The sequence below is a fragment of the Balaenoptera ricei genome, chromosome X (assembly GCF_028023285.1).
Source record: "Balaenoptera ricei isolate mBalRic1 chromosome X, mBalRic1.hap2, whole genome shotgun sequence".
Classification (NCBI taxonomy): Eukaryota; Metazoa; Chordata; class Mammalia; order Artiodactyla; family Balaenopteridae; genus Balaenoptera; species Balaenoptera ricei.
Window position 1 is genome coordinate 33,473,588 of NC_082660.1, and position 17,382 is coordinate 33,490,969.

At 35.5% G+C, this 17,382-nt stretch overlaps 1 protein-coding gene across 1 annotated transcript in view; it reads left to right on the top strand.

Moving 5' to 3' along the window:
* The window catches only part of CFAP47 (cilia and flagella associated protein 47), a 487,004-nt gene that overhangs the window by 196,116 nt on the left and 273,506 nt on the right, over positions 1-17,382 (top strand). The window contains 1 exon segment of the mRNA XM_059910362.1: positions 5,430-5,622. Within this exon segment, the coding sequence (XP_059766345.1) occupies positions 5,430-5,622 (193 nt within the window).

A 17,382-nucleotide genomic window follows, 5' to 3' on the forward strand; every position in this document is an offset into this window, starting at 1 on the left:
TCAGTCTTGCAAAACATCTCCTGGAATGGCCAGCCTCTGAGAGGGGATGTGTTAATTTCTTCAGCCATTCACAGGTGGGTGGGATTCCCTGAGACAGGCCATTATGTATGATTATAATAACAAAAGCAATGAAAAGCAAAGGCTAAAGTCAAAGAAACAGATTCAACATGGAGTCAAAATTGGCTCGTCCATGTTACAATACTGTGATATTGTGATTTGTAATAAGAAATATAGATTTGGTCTTCATTGCCATTTCTGGCACAGAGCTCCTAAAACCCTGGGAATTTCTTAAGTGAGGAGAGTGGTGAAGGTGTTTTTTGTTATGTTAATGAGGTGACTTTTGGAAAGCCTCTAGATCACCTAAAGGTGGGGGCTGGTCACCAGAGGAACTATCCATGTGATTAGAGGGTTGGAACTTTCATCCCACCTCCTGACCTCCTAGGAGGAAAGAGGAGCTGGAGGTTAAATCATTTGCCAATGGTCAATGATTTTTTTTTTCTTTTTAAATTTTATTTTATTTTTTTATATAGCAGTTCTTATTAGTTATCTATTTTATACATATTAGTGTATATATGTCAATCACAATCTCCCAATTCATACGTTTGTTTTCTACATCTGTGTCTCTAGTTCTGCCTTGCAAACCGGTTCATCTGTACCATTTTTTCTAGATTCCACATATATGTGTTAACATACGATATTTGTTTTTCTCTTTCTGACTTACTTCATTCTGTATGACAGTCTCTAGGTCCATCCACGTCTCTACAAATGACCCAATTTCGTTCCTTTTTATGGCTGAGTAATATTCCATTGTATATATGTACCACATCTTCCTTATCCATTCGTCTGTTGATGGGCATTTAGGTTGCTTCCATGACCTGGCTATTGTAAATAGTGCTGCAGTGAACATTGGGGTGCATGTGTCTTTTTGAATTATGGTTTTCTCAGGGTATATGCCCAGTAGTGTGATGGCTGGGTCATATGGTAGTTCTATTTTTAGTTTTTTAAGGGACCTCCATACTGTTCTCCATAGTGGCTGTATCAATTTACATTCCCACCAACAGTGCAAGAGGGTTCCCTTTTCTCCACACCCTCTCCAGCATTTGTTGTTTGTAGATTTTCTGATGATGCCCATTCTAACCAGTATGAAGTGATACCTCACTGAAGTTTTGATTTGCATTTCTCTAATAATTAGTGATGTTGATCAGCTTTTCATGTGCTTCGTGGCCATCTGTATGTCTTCTTTGGAGAAATGTCTATTTAGGTCTTCTGCCCCTTTTTGGATTGGGTTGTTTGTTTTTTTAATATTGAGCTGCATGAGCTGTTTATATACTTTGGAGATTAAGCCTTTGTCCGTTGATTTATTTCAATGGCCAGTGATTTAATCAATCATGACTATGTAATGAAGCCTCCATAAACACCACAAACAAACAGGGTTCAGAGAGCTTCTGGGTTGGTGAACACGTGGAGATGTGGGGAGAGTGGAGAGCCCAGAGGGGCATAGAAGCTCCTCACCCTTTCCCACGTACCTTGCCCTAAGCATCTCTTCCATCTGGCTGTTCCTGCATCATATCCTTTTATAATAAACTCATGATCTAATAAGTAAAATGTTTCTCTGAGTTCTGTGAGGCTCTCTAGCAAATTAATTGAACTCAAGGAGGGGGTCGTGGGAACCTCTGATTTATAGCTAGTTTGTCAGAATTATAGCAACCTAGACTTTCAGCTGGCATATGAATTGAGTTACCAAGGAGGGTGTCATTGGAACCTCCAGCGGGTAGCTGGAAGGTCAGAAACAAAGGTAATAGCCTGGACTTGCAGTTGGTATTTGAATTGAGGGAGGAGTAGTCTTGCAAGACTGAGTCCTTAACCTGTAGAATGTGATGATGTCTTCTGGTAGATAGTGTCAGTTTTACATTAAATTGTAGGATGTCCTGCTGGTGTCTGAGAATTGCTCATTTCTGTGGGGAAGCTCTGCCCCCTCCACATGCTGAAATTGGGTGTTGACCCAAAAGATATACTATTAGCAGTTTTGTCATTGTTGTTTCGAGTCTTTCAAATACTTCGTGTGGATTGAATGTTAAGCAAAAAATAGTAACACTTCTTACACATAGTGGATTTGGGTTTGCTTGTGATGGGGTCTTATATTTTGTATGTTCTATTCTGCATTTCATTTGTCTAGGAATTTATTTTTAGAGTATTTGACAAAATTAGTGTTTTGTGGCAGAGTAAAAACTAACGGGTCTTTCACTGCCGATAGTTGGAGAAGCGCTGCTGTAGAGCTAAGTACTCAGGGTGGTGGCTCTTCTTGTGGTAAAGGTCACACGCATCCTCTGTGTGGGTCCATCATTAAATCCATATTTGTAGTCCGGGGTCACTTGTAGATCTTGTCTCATTTGTAGAGTGGAGGTAAGAGATGACAGATGAATCCTGAGCCAGTTCAGGTTATTAGCCTCAAACATTTATCTCAGCTGTTCTCAGGTGTTTCGTCATTTGGTAATCCCTGAGAAGGGGAAAAGGTTCTTTTCAAAGGCTTTTAATTGCATTGTTACAGAATATGTCATTTGAAGCCTAGGAACCCTAAGTCGCATAACTACCAGAAAGAAGGAGGAAAGAAGTTTTGTTACACTTCTGTCAAAAATGCTTAAATGATGCAAATCACATTTTTTAATGACTATTCTTACTAGACATATGCCAGATAATTATTCAGAATTCAGACATGGATTTTTTGATGGAATTTTAAAATAGTTCTCATTGTGGCAGAGTTAAGAATAGTTCTGGCACTCTTGTAGATATTTTAATACTTTTTAAACTGTAGCCATTTAAGACACTACATAGTGTAGATATGTTATATGTAAAGAAATGAGCACTTTTTCTAAAGTTAGAATTAACGTATACTTGACTAGGAAAGTACCAATACTTGTCTTAGACTGCATTCTCCTAGAAGCAGGCTCGGAGACAAGGTTTGAGTCCAAGTAGTTTATTTCAGAGGGGATCCTAAGAAGCATGGGTATTAGAGTAGGGAGTTGAATCAGAGAACGTGAGGAAGGCTGATAACAGATGTGGTTTCAAACAGGTTCCACTGTGGGCAACTGAGGCTCAGTTCCACAGGGGATCTGTAGGAGCACTGAATAATAGATCTCAGAGTCATCCCAACTGAGTGATGAGGAAGCTGGAGTATTTATCTACCAGTTCCCTGACCATTCTTGGTAGGGGGCTGCTTCAAGGGTCATTAATCTTCTGGCACTCCTGGCTGAGTGTGCTCCCGTGTGCCAGAGAAAAAGCCCTCCAGCAGAGATTTGTAGGTCTTTACCTACAAAGTAAGTAGGTGAGTAGCTTTCCGAATGAGAGGTGAATGCTGGAGAGATATGGTCAGGCTACCGACAGTATCACTAAAGCATATCGCTCAGATTGTGGTCTTCACACCCATGCCTGTCTATTACAGGTTTGGGGTGAACCAAGGAGCTGAGTTTGTACAGTAATGTAAACCAAATGCTCTGACTCCTTCATTGAGAAAGTCTTGCTGTATATATGTAGGTTCTGGGTGGGATGAACAGCTTGTGATCTACTACCTCGCTAGTAGAGCAGCGCTTTTGAGTAGCTCATTGCTATATTACACTACTGATCAGACACTGGTTTCTTTACTTGATCTTAATATTGCTTAATTATTTTTAAACTCAGATGCGTAGCTTCATGATCAAACATGTGGTGTATATGTAGTGAATGGTGCTATGATGTAAAGACACCAAATTTTATGATATAGGATACAAACATGCCAAATTTCAAAATCGTATACATTTTTGTTGTCTTAAAAACAGACCTCTTAAATAAATATCATTATCACAATCAGTTGTGACTTGATAGCTTATTCTTTGATTTTCTAAATTTTACTTTTATAAGTTATATAAGCTGGCAAAGAAATGAGAAAGGAATTTCAAATCCTTGTGTTTTTTTTTGTTTTTTTAAATTAATTAATTAATTTATTTATTTATTTTTGGCTGTGTTGGGTCTTCGTTTCTGTGCGAGGGCTTTCTCTAGTTGTGGCAAGCGGGGGCCACTCTTCATCGCGGTGCGTGGGCCTCTCACCGTCGTGGCCTCTCTTGTCGCGGAGCACAGGCTCCAGACACGCAGGCTCAGTAGTTGTGGCTCACGGGCCTAGCTGCTCCGCGGCATGTGGGATCTTCCCAGACCAGGGCTCGAACCCGTGTCCCCTGCATTGGCAGGCAGATTCTCAACCACTGCACCACCAGGGAAGCCCCAATCCTTGTGTTTTTAATGAAATGGCACTTGAAAAAAATTGTCCTCCAATCAGTAAATTTTTTAATTAGGTAATGCAATATTATGATTTATAAGAAATATATTTGGTCTGACCAAATACATATATTTCTCATATATATTTGGACCAAATATATATATTTCTCATATATATTTGGTCCAAATATATATATTTCTCATATATATTTGGTCCAAATATGTATATTTCTCATACATATTTGGTCTTCATCCATGGTTCCTGGCTTAGAGCTCCCAAAACCCTTGGGATTTCCTGAGTGATAAGAGCAATGGGAGCATCTTTTGTTATAATATTTGGTGTTTTGTCCTCAGTTCCTGAAATCCCTTCAGAGCCATAAAGTTGAAATGGATATCTTGTTATTCATAAGAAGCACCTTTCCACCACAACTAGGTTTACGTTAATGAAGTGACTTTTGGAGAGCACCTAAGGATGGGAGCTGGTTGCCAGGGGAACCAACCAAGAGTAGAGCATTGGGAACTTTCACTCCCATGTCCTGATTTCCAGGGAGGGAATAGGAGCTGGAGGTTGAATCAGTCCCCAATGTCTAATTATTTAATTAATCATTCCTGTGTAATGAAGCCCCCCATAAAACCCCAAAGGAGGGGGGTTCAGAAACCATCCAACCAGAATGCTTCCACAAGCCACCGTGCTGGGTCCCAAACTCCACGAGGAGAGAAGCTCCTTTGTTCAGGACCTCACCCTATGTATCTCTTCATCTGGCTGTTAATTCCTATCTTTTAATTTCCTTTGTAATAAACCAGTAATCTAATGAGTAAAAGGGTTTCCTGAGTTCTGTGAGCTGTTCTAACAAATTAATTGAACCCAAGGAAGGGGTCGTTGGAACCTCCAACAGATAGCCCATTGGTCAGAAGCACAGGTAGCAACCTGGGCTTGTGATTGACATCTGAAGTGGAGGACAGTCTTGTGGGACAGAGCTCTTAACCTGTGGACTCTGATACAACCTCTGTGTAGATAGTATCAGAATTGAGTTGAATTGTAGGACATCTAGCTGGTGCCAGAGAATTGCTTGGTGGTGTGTATTTACTCTTTGCTTGGTAGTATTTACTCTTTAAATACTAGTTTTTATTTTGCCATTCAGGTCTAGTAACATTTCTTTCTCTCTCTCTTACCCAAATTTTAGGCTCTGGTACTATACCGAGTTGTACCACATAGCATCAATAATCTGCCCCCTGTACATGTGCAAAATTCACCAAAAGTCAATCCTTGTTTTGCATCCAGCAACATGTATTCTAATCCTGAAAGGATTCTGCTTAGTTGGATGAACACAAATTATGAGAACAGCTGACATGTTATTTGGAAAAACTGTCCCAAAGGTGAGAAATTTTTTTCTTTAAATAAATTATCACAAATTGTAGTCTGACAATATAGAAGGAACCACAGAACCAAACACAGAATCCATAGATTCTAGACCTGACTACAGCATTTACTCTGTTCTACAAATAGGATGTCCTATAACATTTTCAAGATCAGTTTCCTTACATGTGTCAGGGAGGGGGAAATTTCCCCCTCTACCTGTCTTGAATTCTTGTGGCTGGACTAATAATAAAATTAACACATGACAGATTAACAGGAGAAAAAGAAACACATTTTAATTCATGCGTATGGAGGTCCCATTAAAAATTGGACCTAAGAAGTGGCCAAAGCAGGCAGCTTTTATACTTTTTAAACAGAGAAATTGGTGATGAATTGGCAGGACAAAGAAACTTAGGCTTTGGGTGCTTCATTAGTGAAGAATCTAAGCAGAGTTTGGGCTTGGGGTAGTCAGTTAAAGAAGTAATGTTTTGTTTATACAGGTATCTCTGCCCGAATTCCCTGTCTCTGGTGATAAGGGTGTCCTTCTGCCTTCAGATGCAGGGAGTGCACCTTTCACGTGATAGATTCATCTCCTACTTTCAGGGACACAAAGAGGAGGGTCAAAGTGTCCCTCTTGCACTGGCTGTTTCGTAAGTAACTTGAATTCAAAATAATCAATATGCCATTGAGGCACATTTTGGGGCAGCCTGCCCTGGGCCCCAACACATGTAAAATGGAAATACTAAAAGATGCTTCTTCAATTTATTTTGAAGAATAAATGGTAAAAATTAAGTAGAGATGCTCTACAAATGAAAGATCGCCTTAACACTGCTGGCATTTTCAGCTTTATAAAGTACTAAATTTAGGTGACACTGCTGAAACCTTGTACATAATTAGTTGAGACCAAGTGAAAATTAACTAGAAAACACCTTACATGTCATTGTGACAGTCATGTTGGTAATCACTAAGTGTGAATTTTGAGGGGGTAGGTCATATTAAGTCCATATACCAAGACCAAGACAAGCGGGTGATCATAGATAGACCTGCTCCAGTGTTCAGGAGGGCACTCCCTGGTTCTGTCATTGAGGAATGAGGCTTTATAAATTTCTACCCTGAGAGCCTTACATTCTTTGAAATAGTTCCAATTGGCTAGTATAGCTGTGCATTTTTTTCTTCATCATAAGCATTGCTTGTATTGAGAAGAGGACATGTGCACGTTGGTTGTTTCTTTGGCTTCCATTCAGCTACCCTCTTCCAAGTACATACAAACCTGTCATGTTCAGAATGGGTTATGTTTTATTTTTTATACAGAACCCTCAGAGTTTAATCTAAACTTTAGAAGTAATGGGAAGATTAAAAGTATGATTTAAAATGAGACTTTGAATTACAGTTGCTCCTAACTTAAAGGCATTAGTTTAGCAAACATAGTGACATCAAGATTGAAAGACATATATTGATATATTGGTATTAGAGAACAGTAAACATGGAATATTTTATTACCTTCTAATTGACATGCTGATAATATCAAGCAATTTGCCTTGAAACTGCAATTTAATAAGATTCAAATCTTATAAACATGTATTTGGCCCATTCAAAGATGTAAAACAAGGTGTTAATAAGTAGTTTGATTACTGAGGAATAACACTTTAACCAGAGTGTTATACAATATGTACATATATTAGAAATGAATATGTTCTTTTGTTGTAAAATTATTATGGTTCTATTTTTTACCAACAAAATGATGTACACAAGTTGTTTTCACAGAGTTTGCTGCATTTTTTAGAATAATGCATTATGGGCACTGGCCTATTTTCTGCTTTTTAAAACACTGTGTCTCATGCCTTTGCAAAGCCCTTGCACTTCCTGTTCCCTCTGCTTGGAGCTTCATTTTCTTGGATATCTTCACGATTCATTTTCCCACTTCACTCAAGACCCTGCTCAAATATCACATTATCTGAGAAGCTTTCCCAGTACCCTCTCTAAATTAGTACATCCTTCAGTCCTTCTCTTTCTTGCTTATTTTTCTCAATAGTGTTGATCCCCAGTCATATTTATACCCTGCCTTCTCCTGTAGAATGTGAGCTTCTTAACAGGAACAATCTATTCTGTTTTGTTGTTTGCTGCTGTAGTCTCAGAAAAGTGCCTGGAAAATAACAGATATCAAATATTGTTTGAGTAAATAAATAAATGAATGAAAAAATGAGTGAACAAAGGGGCACACTCAGGTTTTATATATTTCTCTACCCTATTTCAGACAATTGAGTGTATATTAGCTTACTAGTTTGTACCTGCTAGTACCAATGTAGGGATCAGGTCGAATGGTTGAGTTAGAAAGAGGCACTTTCCGTGTTCAGTATGTACCTGAGTACAGGTCTGCATGGTTAATAACTGTGGCGGTCCATGAGGAGAAGCTCTCTGAAGGGCTTTGCTTAGGTTAACTTGGGCTGAGAAAAAGTCATACTCAGTGCCCCGGATTTTTACTTCTCAACATTGACACTTACTCCACTCATCCCTCTCCATTGGTAAAGTCTCACCATGGTTACAGCTTGGTGCAGTGGTGTTGTGCAGGGTAGATGGATAGAGCTGCACTTCACACCTGTTGATTAAGAAACTCTGAGGATGGGGCCTAGCAATCTGTGTTTTAGTAAACCCTCCATGTGATTCTGACGCACTCTAAAGTATGAAGCAATTAGCCCATAGTATCGCAAAAAGCAATTAGTGCTTTTAAATTGTTCACAGAATGGTATTTATTTACCAGTTACATTTGAAAAAGAAGTCCCTTCTTTAAACAACAATTCCTTTGAAGTAATAATGACTGAGAACTTCTCCAAATTAATGTCAGACATCACACCACAGATCAGGGAAGCTCAGAGAATACCAATCAGGATAAATGCCCCAAAACCTTTATACCGAGGCATATTATATTCAAACTGCAGAAAATCAAAGATAAAGAAAGAATCTTGAAAGAAGCCAAAGGAAAAAACACCTTACCTGTAGACAGACAAAGATAAGAATTATATCCAACTTCTCCTCAGAAATCATGCATTCAGGAAGAGAGTGGAGTGAAATATTTAAAGTGTTGAGGGAAAACTAACCTATAATTCTGTACTCTGAAATTATCCTTCAATAGTGAAGGAGAAACATTGCAGAGAATAGATAGTGGGCCTCGATTACACACTTTTTGGGTAAACTGATCAGATGGCAGCTTGTAGAGTCAACCTTAAGGACAGTGTGTCCTTGATCAACCTGATGGGGCAACAAATAAAGAATTTTTCGTTGATAACGGATTTCTCAGAAACTCTTGTGAGTTTAGCATTGGAACCAACATGACAGGTTGTTTGCATATTGCGTATCTGCTGAGGTCTTGCTACCAGCACCTCTACCTCACTTAGGACAGGGCTGATACATTCCTTTTTTAAATTATTTTTTATTTTTTCCTTTAATTTATTTATTAAAATTTTTTTTTTATTTTGTTGAGGTAACATTGATTTATAACTGATACATTTCTGTCATTAGAATTTTTAAAAAAATTTTATTCACTTTATTTAAACAAAGCAAAACAAAAAACTGTTCAGCCATTTCTTTTACCTCCGTACCCCCTACCTCTTGTAATCACCAGCCTGTTTTCTGTGTCCATGAGCTTGGTTTTTGTTGTTGTTGCTTTAGATTCTACATAGAAGAGAGATCATATGGTATTTGTCTTTCTCTGTCTGACTTGTTTTACTTAGCATAATGTCCTCAAGGTCCATCCATGTTGTGACAAATGGAAAGATTTCACTTTTTTTATGGCTGAATAACATTCCATTGTGTGTCCGTGTGTGTGTGTGTGTGTGTGTGTGTGTGTATGTATACCACAATTTCTTTAGTATTTATTTATCTATTGATTTATCCATTTATCCATTAATGGACATCTAGGTTGTTCCCATGTTTTGGATATTATAAATAATGCTGCAGTGAACATGGGGACTCGTATATCTTTTCAAATTACTGTTTTCATTTTCTTCAGATAAATACTCAGAATTGGACTTGCTGCATTGTATGGTAGTTCTCTTTTTAGTTTTTTGAGGAAGCTCCATACTGTTTTACATAGTCAGTGCACCAATTTACATTCCCACCAACCATGCACAAGGGTTCCCTTTTCTCCACACCCTCGCCAACACTTGTTATTTCTTGTCTTTTTGATAATAGCCATTCTAACAGGTGTGAGGCCATATCTCATTGTGATTTCGATTTGTATTTCCCTGATGATTGGAGATGTTGAGCATCTTTTCATGTACCTGTTAGCCACCTGTATGCCTTCTTTGGAAAAATGTCTGTTTACATCTTCTGCCCATTTTTCAGTGGGATTGTTTAGGGGGTGTTTTGCCATTGAGTTGTATGAATTTTTTATATATTTTGAATATAAGCTCAGTGATTTAATTATTCATGCCTATGTAATGAAACCTCCATAAAAATTCGGAAGGACAGGGTTCAGAGAACTTCTGGGTTGGTGAATACATATGTTGAGATATGGAGAGAGTAGTGCACTTGGAGAGGGCAAGGAAACTCTGCCCCCCTTCCCATATACCTTGCCCTGTGCACCTTTTCCATCTGGATGTTCATTTGTATTCTTTATCATGTCCTTTTATAATAAACTGATAAATATAAGTAAATTTTCCCTGAAATCTGTGATTGCTCTAGCTAATAAACTGAATCCAAAGGGGAAGGAGGTCATGGGAACCTCTGATTTATAGCTAGTTGGTCAGAAGTACAGGTAACAATCTGGACATGTGACTGGCATCTGAAGTGCACGGAGGGATTCCTTGGAATCTTCAATCTGTTGGTCAGAAGAATCAGTGTTAACCTGGACTTGCGATTGGCCTGTGAAGTAGAGGGCAGTCCTGTGGGTCTGAGCATTTTACCTGTGGAATATGATTCTATCTCAATTCTGATAGTGTCAGAATTGAGTTGAATTATAGGACACCCTGCTGGTGTCCTGAGCATTGCTTGGTGGTGTGGGACCCCTCCTCCCCAACATGCACACACATTCATGTTGGAATTGGTCTCAGAACAATTTTACATTTGTAAATAGATAAGAGCATATATTTTTAAGAGCAGAGGTTAACAACCATTATCCCCTAACATTTACTTTGTTTAAATAATCAATATTAAAATATATCTGCTAATAGTTTACAGCTTAACTCTTTGTCCATTGTGGCAGTAGAAACTGTAATCCTGTAACTGAGTACTGATTTGTCTGACTCAGTGTTGAGTCAGTATTGACTGACTCAGTATTGACCGAGGTCTTAAGTGTCAAGAGCCATGAAATTAGCGTCAAGTCCCTTAAAAATGTAAAAGGGTTGATAAATCACAGCACAGAGAGAGAACGTTTTTTTTTCTTTTTAGGGCGAGGAGAGTTGTTGGTCTTGAATTTGTTGACTTCAGTGACTGTTCTTTAATTTATTATATATATTTTATAATTTCTTTATTCCTTAGCTGAATGATAGACATATATATTGTTTCCATTTTGTGGCTATTATGAAGAAAGCCTCTACAAACATTTATATACTAGTCTTTTATAGACATATGTTTCTATTTCTCTGAGGTAAGTATCTAGGATTGGAGTTTCTGAATCATATGGTAAGTGTATTTTTAATAATTTATCAAGATATAATTCCAATACCATAAAATTCATCCATTTACAGTATATGACTTAATAGTTTTCAGTATTTGATAGATTTGTGCAACCATCATCACAATCTAATTTTAGAACATTTTCATTGTCCCCCAGTGGGTACGGGATGTTTCTATTAGCAATCACTTCTCACTCCCCCAGCACCAGGAAAACACCAGTCTGCCTCATCTCTATGGATTTACCTATTCTGGATATTTCATGTAAATGGAATCATATAATAAATATCTTTGAGGCTGATTTTTTTCACTTATTCCAGGTTCAGACATTTACAAATAATATTCCATTATATGCCTGTACCACATTGTGTTTATCCATTTATCATTTGATGAATAGTTGGATTGTCTCTACTTTTTGGCTGTTATAAATAATGCTGCCATGAACATTCATGTAAAGGTTTTTGTGGACATATGTTTTCATTTTACTTGAGAATGACATAGGAGTGGAATCTCTGGACCATATGATAACTGAATGTTTAACATTTTGATAAATTTCTAAACAGTTTTCTAAAGTGCCGGTACAATTTTACTTTCCCACCATCAATGTGTAAAGGTTCCAATTTGTACACATCCTCAACAACACTTGTGACTGTTTTTTTAACTATAGTCATTAGGTGTGTGTGAAGTAGTGTCTTATTTGGGTGTCAATTGCATTCCTTAGTGATTAATGGTGTTGTGAATTCAGTATTTTCAATTTGTAATACTTTTTCTTCAACTTTTTCTTTTTATTATACTTTAGTATGTGATAATATAAGATCCTCTTACCCCTGTCCACAACTGTGTTCTTCTAAAATTAGATGGTTTATTCGCTTGCTAGGTTTCCAAGGTTGGCATTGTAATAACAAAATTTGGAAAAAATAATACAGAGAAAATGTTAAAGGAAACATATGACAAAAAGTATTCAATGACTAATATTAAAAATATTAAAAAAGAATCAGGAATATTCATAATTGTAGTCAGCACAATAGGGGACTCAGAACAATGAAAGCATATTATAGAATTTAATATGGATGTGACATTTCAAAATCCATAATAAATATATTAGTTCATTTGGTAAATAGTGCTAGATCAGTTGGCTGACATTTTGTAATTAAGGTAAAGTTAACTCTGTACTATACACTATATACTATAAATGAATTCTAAATGTATGAAAAAGTATTAAGTATAAAAACAGACTATAAAATAACTTGAAAAAAATAAGTTAATCTTTATGTGAGTTTACTGTGATAATTCATTTTTTAAAACTCTAACAAGAACAGAAGCAACTGAAAATATTATTTGTTTAGCAAATATTTATTAAACACCAATTTATATGCCCAGCACAGTTCTGGGGATTAAAGATGCAGCAGAGAACAAAAAAGCCCAAATCCCTTCTAACATTGCAGTTATATTCTAGTAGAAAGAAGTTAGCTGCCTGGGCCTTGGAAATAAATCTAGTCTCTCTTAGGTGGCAGGTGAGAATTTTTTTGTCACTCCCAACATCTTCACAAGTTGATTAATTAAAACCCTATTATCTTTGTGATTGGAGCCCTTAGTTGCTCACTGAACTGAAAAAATAGTTTAAGAAATAGAATCATAAACAGTATATATACATATATGTATGTATATATGTGTATATATATATGTGTGTATATACATATATAATATATATACACAAGTAATTTAGCATTTTTAAAATACAGAACAAGTACATAAGTAGATATACATCAATTCACCAACTGTTTTACCATTGTTTCCACTCCAGTGATTTCCTATTCAGTCGTCTTCTGTTCCTAGCCCCATGATCAGGACAAACTGTCAGTTACCATTTCTGATGGTCCAAGAAGGATCAGTGCTTGTGATATCACTGTAACAGGAAGTTAAGGAATGAGGCAGACAGCCAACCATCCTTTTCCGTAATGCTCAGAGTTATTGTATAGATAATTCATTAGGGGAAAGTTCGTATCTTTTTTTTTCAGTATTTCATAATTTTGGCTGTAACATTAAAGTGACCTTCAGACAGTCCCAGACATTAGGTATCTGATAAGAATTCTTCTAATATTTAGCTTTTTTCAAAATGCTCTAAAAAGATTCACAAATATTATTCATCTCTTTGAAGGGAGGGAGACAAGACTCTTTATAAAATAGCTAGTAAGGGATTTTCAGCCTTGTGGAAGGAAAACATGTTTAAAATAGGACAAAATGAAAAATAGATTCAGCTAGCATCTTCTCTTCAATGTAGTGGACCACAGTTCTAATTGGACACTTGACAAAACCATGATTAATAATAATAATAGCCCACATTTGTGATATGCCAATTAAAGGTCTAAGAATTTCACATATATTTGTTTATTTAATCTTCAAAACAAGCAACTTGATCAGGTAACTGTTATTACTGTTATTTAATTTAAAAAAATAAATACCAAAGCAGAGAGGTTAACATATTTTCCTAGGTGAGGTTGTGGCTGGGATTTGAATCTAAGCGGTTTGACTCCAAGGCTCATGTTAAGTAGCATTGTGTAATGCTGTTTCTTCAAAATATTAATTCTTCAGTAACTTAGATCTGTCCAGTTCTTGCTAATTCTTTTCAGCTATTCAGAGAGAGATCTTGTTTTCTTTTTCATCCACAGCAGTGGATTTTCAAATCTGGATTCCCATTGGAATCACCTGGGGAATTAAAAGAAAATTCTGATGCCGCCACCTCAGGCCAATTGAAATGGAATTTTTTGAGGTGTTGCCTGTACATGTGTAGCTTTTCAAAGCTCTTCAGGTGGTTCTACTGAACAGTGAAGGTTAAAAACTAATGTGTGCAAATACAGAAACAAGGAATAAGATTAAATAGTGCAGAAGTACCATATAACGTAAATACTTGTCCACCACAGGAAATAATATTTCCCAACATATACCTCAACTTTAAAAGAAGAAATTTATGAATAACATTGAGTTCTGAGGTTTTCTTCGTTTTGTTTTGTTGCTATCTGTTTTGATTTTACATAGCATTGATAGTCATTGCTCTGACAAGTGAGGTAATTATTACTCTCATTTCCTCTCACCTTCCTGCCCGAGTATCATCATTTTGTTAGATTTATTATACCTACATTGTCAATGCTTGTAACACGCATATCCACTCTATCAGTGTTCGACTGTGTGTCATTTTACCAGAGTTCTCCATTTTTAATTATTTTTGACTCAGCTGTTGGATGGTTGGATTTCATAATTATTTTGTCTTTCTAATTATCATTTCAGGGGCTCTAGTCTCTGAGTTCTCTTTGTAAACATCTTCATTTTATTTACATGTGAATGGCATCTTGACTGAGAATCAGACTTGGGAATCACTCTTTATTTTTCTCTGAACTCTATGGATGGTACTCCATTGTGTTATGCCTGCAAAACAGCTTTGAAAAATGAGATCAGCCTGATAACTCGTCCCCTATAAGTGAATTGCTTTCTTCGGCTTTAGACTTTTTATATTCTCAAAGTAGGTGAGGTGTTCAAGACTGTGAAACCTGTTCTAAAGCATTTCCTTTGTAAATTTGGCATATGACGTATTTTTTGTACTCCTTTTGAAGTGTAAGATATTGGTTGAAACTGAGCCATGAAGAGACTTTTTCTAACCTTCTATTAGCATAGATAATCTTGTATTATACCTGATCTTCTTCATATTTAATCTTAGAGTATATTCCACATTTCATCAGTAACTGTGATATTTACTGTAGGATTATTTTGCAGATTATGTTCATTGTGTTCTGGAATTTATATCCTCTCCTTAGTTTTGTAGGAATTTTTATAATGAATACTATAGAATTATCTGGATAGATAGCTAGATAGATATGTATCTATGCATTTTAATATGGTAAGTTAAATTGATTTTTAAATGTAAACTAAACTTGCAGTCCTGGCACAAATTCAATTTTGCCATGATAGCTAATCTTTTTTTAATACCTTTCTAGAATTAGTTTACTAATATTTTAATTTTTTGCTTCAGTTTACAAGTGATAATTTGTAAATATTTTCTGTACATTTTAGTTTTTTGTGTGTAAATCTCTAATTACTTGAAGAGTCCCTCTTTTGTAAGGGTCTCTATAATAGTGAAATTGGTTGTTTCTTAGATTTTGTAGAATTTACTGGTAAAACCATCTGGGCCTATTATTTCAAAAGGGATGATTAAATAACTAAATCAATTCTTTAATTATAGCAAGATTATTCTTATTTTCTATTTTCCACTGAGTGAGATTTTATAACTCACTTTATGGAATTAATGAATATCATCTAAATTTTTAAAATATATTAGCATAATATTATTAATCATTTGTGTCTGTTCTGTTCTATGTAGCTGCTATAATTTCTTTCTTTCTTGCATTTGATATTGTTTTCTTACACCTTCTTGTATTGGGTTGGCCAAGAACTTTTTGGACAACCCAGTATTTCTAATCAGTCTTCTCCATAGTAATTATCACCCTGGTACAGAAGAGCCTTCACTTTCTTTCTAGTTTAATGATGCACTTATATGGAGGTTCTACCAAGTATTATATACATTATCTCAATCTCATGTGGCTGACCTGATAATTATTTAGAGTTCACATATCCTAATAAATCAACTGCCTTTAGAAGCAAGATGACTTCTACATTAAAGCATATATTACATAGCATTTCCAAAGTCTTTTAAAAAATAATTTAAAATGTCCTGTGTTATCTGTTATGAATATAGGCACAGAAATTCTCAAAAATACTAGCCAACAGGATCCAGCAACATTTTAAAAGAATTAAACAAAATTACTAGATGAAAGATATCTCAGGAATGAAAGATTGGTTTAGCGTGTAAATACCAATCAATGTGATACACCATATTAATAGAATATAAAGGAAAAAAACATTTCAAAGGACACAGCAATAGCAAAATCACATATCTAGCAATGATTTTAACAAGAATATATAAAAAAACATTTAAAACTCAACAATAAAAAACAAATAACAATTAAAAAATGGGCAAAGGATTTGAATAGACATTTTAAAAATTAGAAGGTAAGTAAATGGCGAATGAGCACATGAAAAGATGCTCTATGTAATTAGTCATTAGGGAAATGCAAAGCAAAACCACAGTGAGATAGCACTTGTCACCAACTACTATGACTTAAACTATTTAAAAAAAAAAAAAAAAAGAAAGGAAGTCATATTATAGCAAGTATTGGTAAGGGTTTATAGAAATGAGAACCTTATACATTGCTAGATAGATTGGAAAACAGTGCAACCACTTTGGAAAACAGTTTAGTAATTTTTTTGAAATATTAAAAGTAGATTAACAATATCTTCTAGCAGTTTCACTCATTGGTTTATACTCAAGATAATTGAAAACATGTTCACACAGAAACTCCTATATAAATGTCTATAGCAGTGTTATTTATAATAGTCAAAAAGTAGAAACCACCCAAATACCCATAAACTCATGAATGGATAAACAAAATATGTATGTTCATAAAGTGAAATATTATTCAGCCATAAAAAGGAATGAAGCACTGATACATGCTACAGCCTTTAACCTTGAAAACATTATGCTAAATGAAAGAAGCCAGAACAGAAGGGGATACATATTTTATGATTCCATTTCTATGACATGTCCAGAATAGACAAATCATAGTGACAGAAAGTAGATTAATTTTTTCCAGGGGATGAGGGAAGAAGGAAATGGGAAGTGACAGCCAATATGTTTGGGATTTCTTTATGTGTTCATAAAAATATTCTAAAATTATATAGTAGTGATGATTGCACAACTCTGTAAAAATAATAAACAACAATGGACTGGACAATTGAATTGGGTGAAATTTATGATATGTGAATTACATATTAATAAAGCCATTATAAAAATGTACTATTATAATACCTAAAATATTTATATAATAATTATGATATTCATAAAAGTAAGTGAATGTACTTATTCCTTCAGTATATAAAATGATTCAGTTTTATGTGTAACAGCCATATCTCTAATTCATAATAATATTAGGACCAGCATTTTTATTAATATTTTAATATTTCTGAATATTTGGAGTGATATAATTGAAAAACAGATAAAAATATAACTTCTAAATTAGAATTTTAAAACATCTGTGAAACATCACTTGACTTTTCTGGTT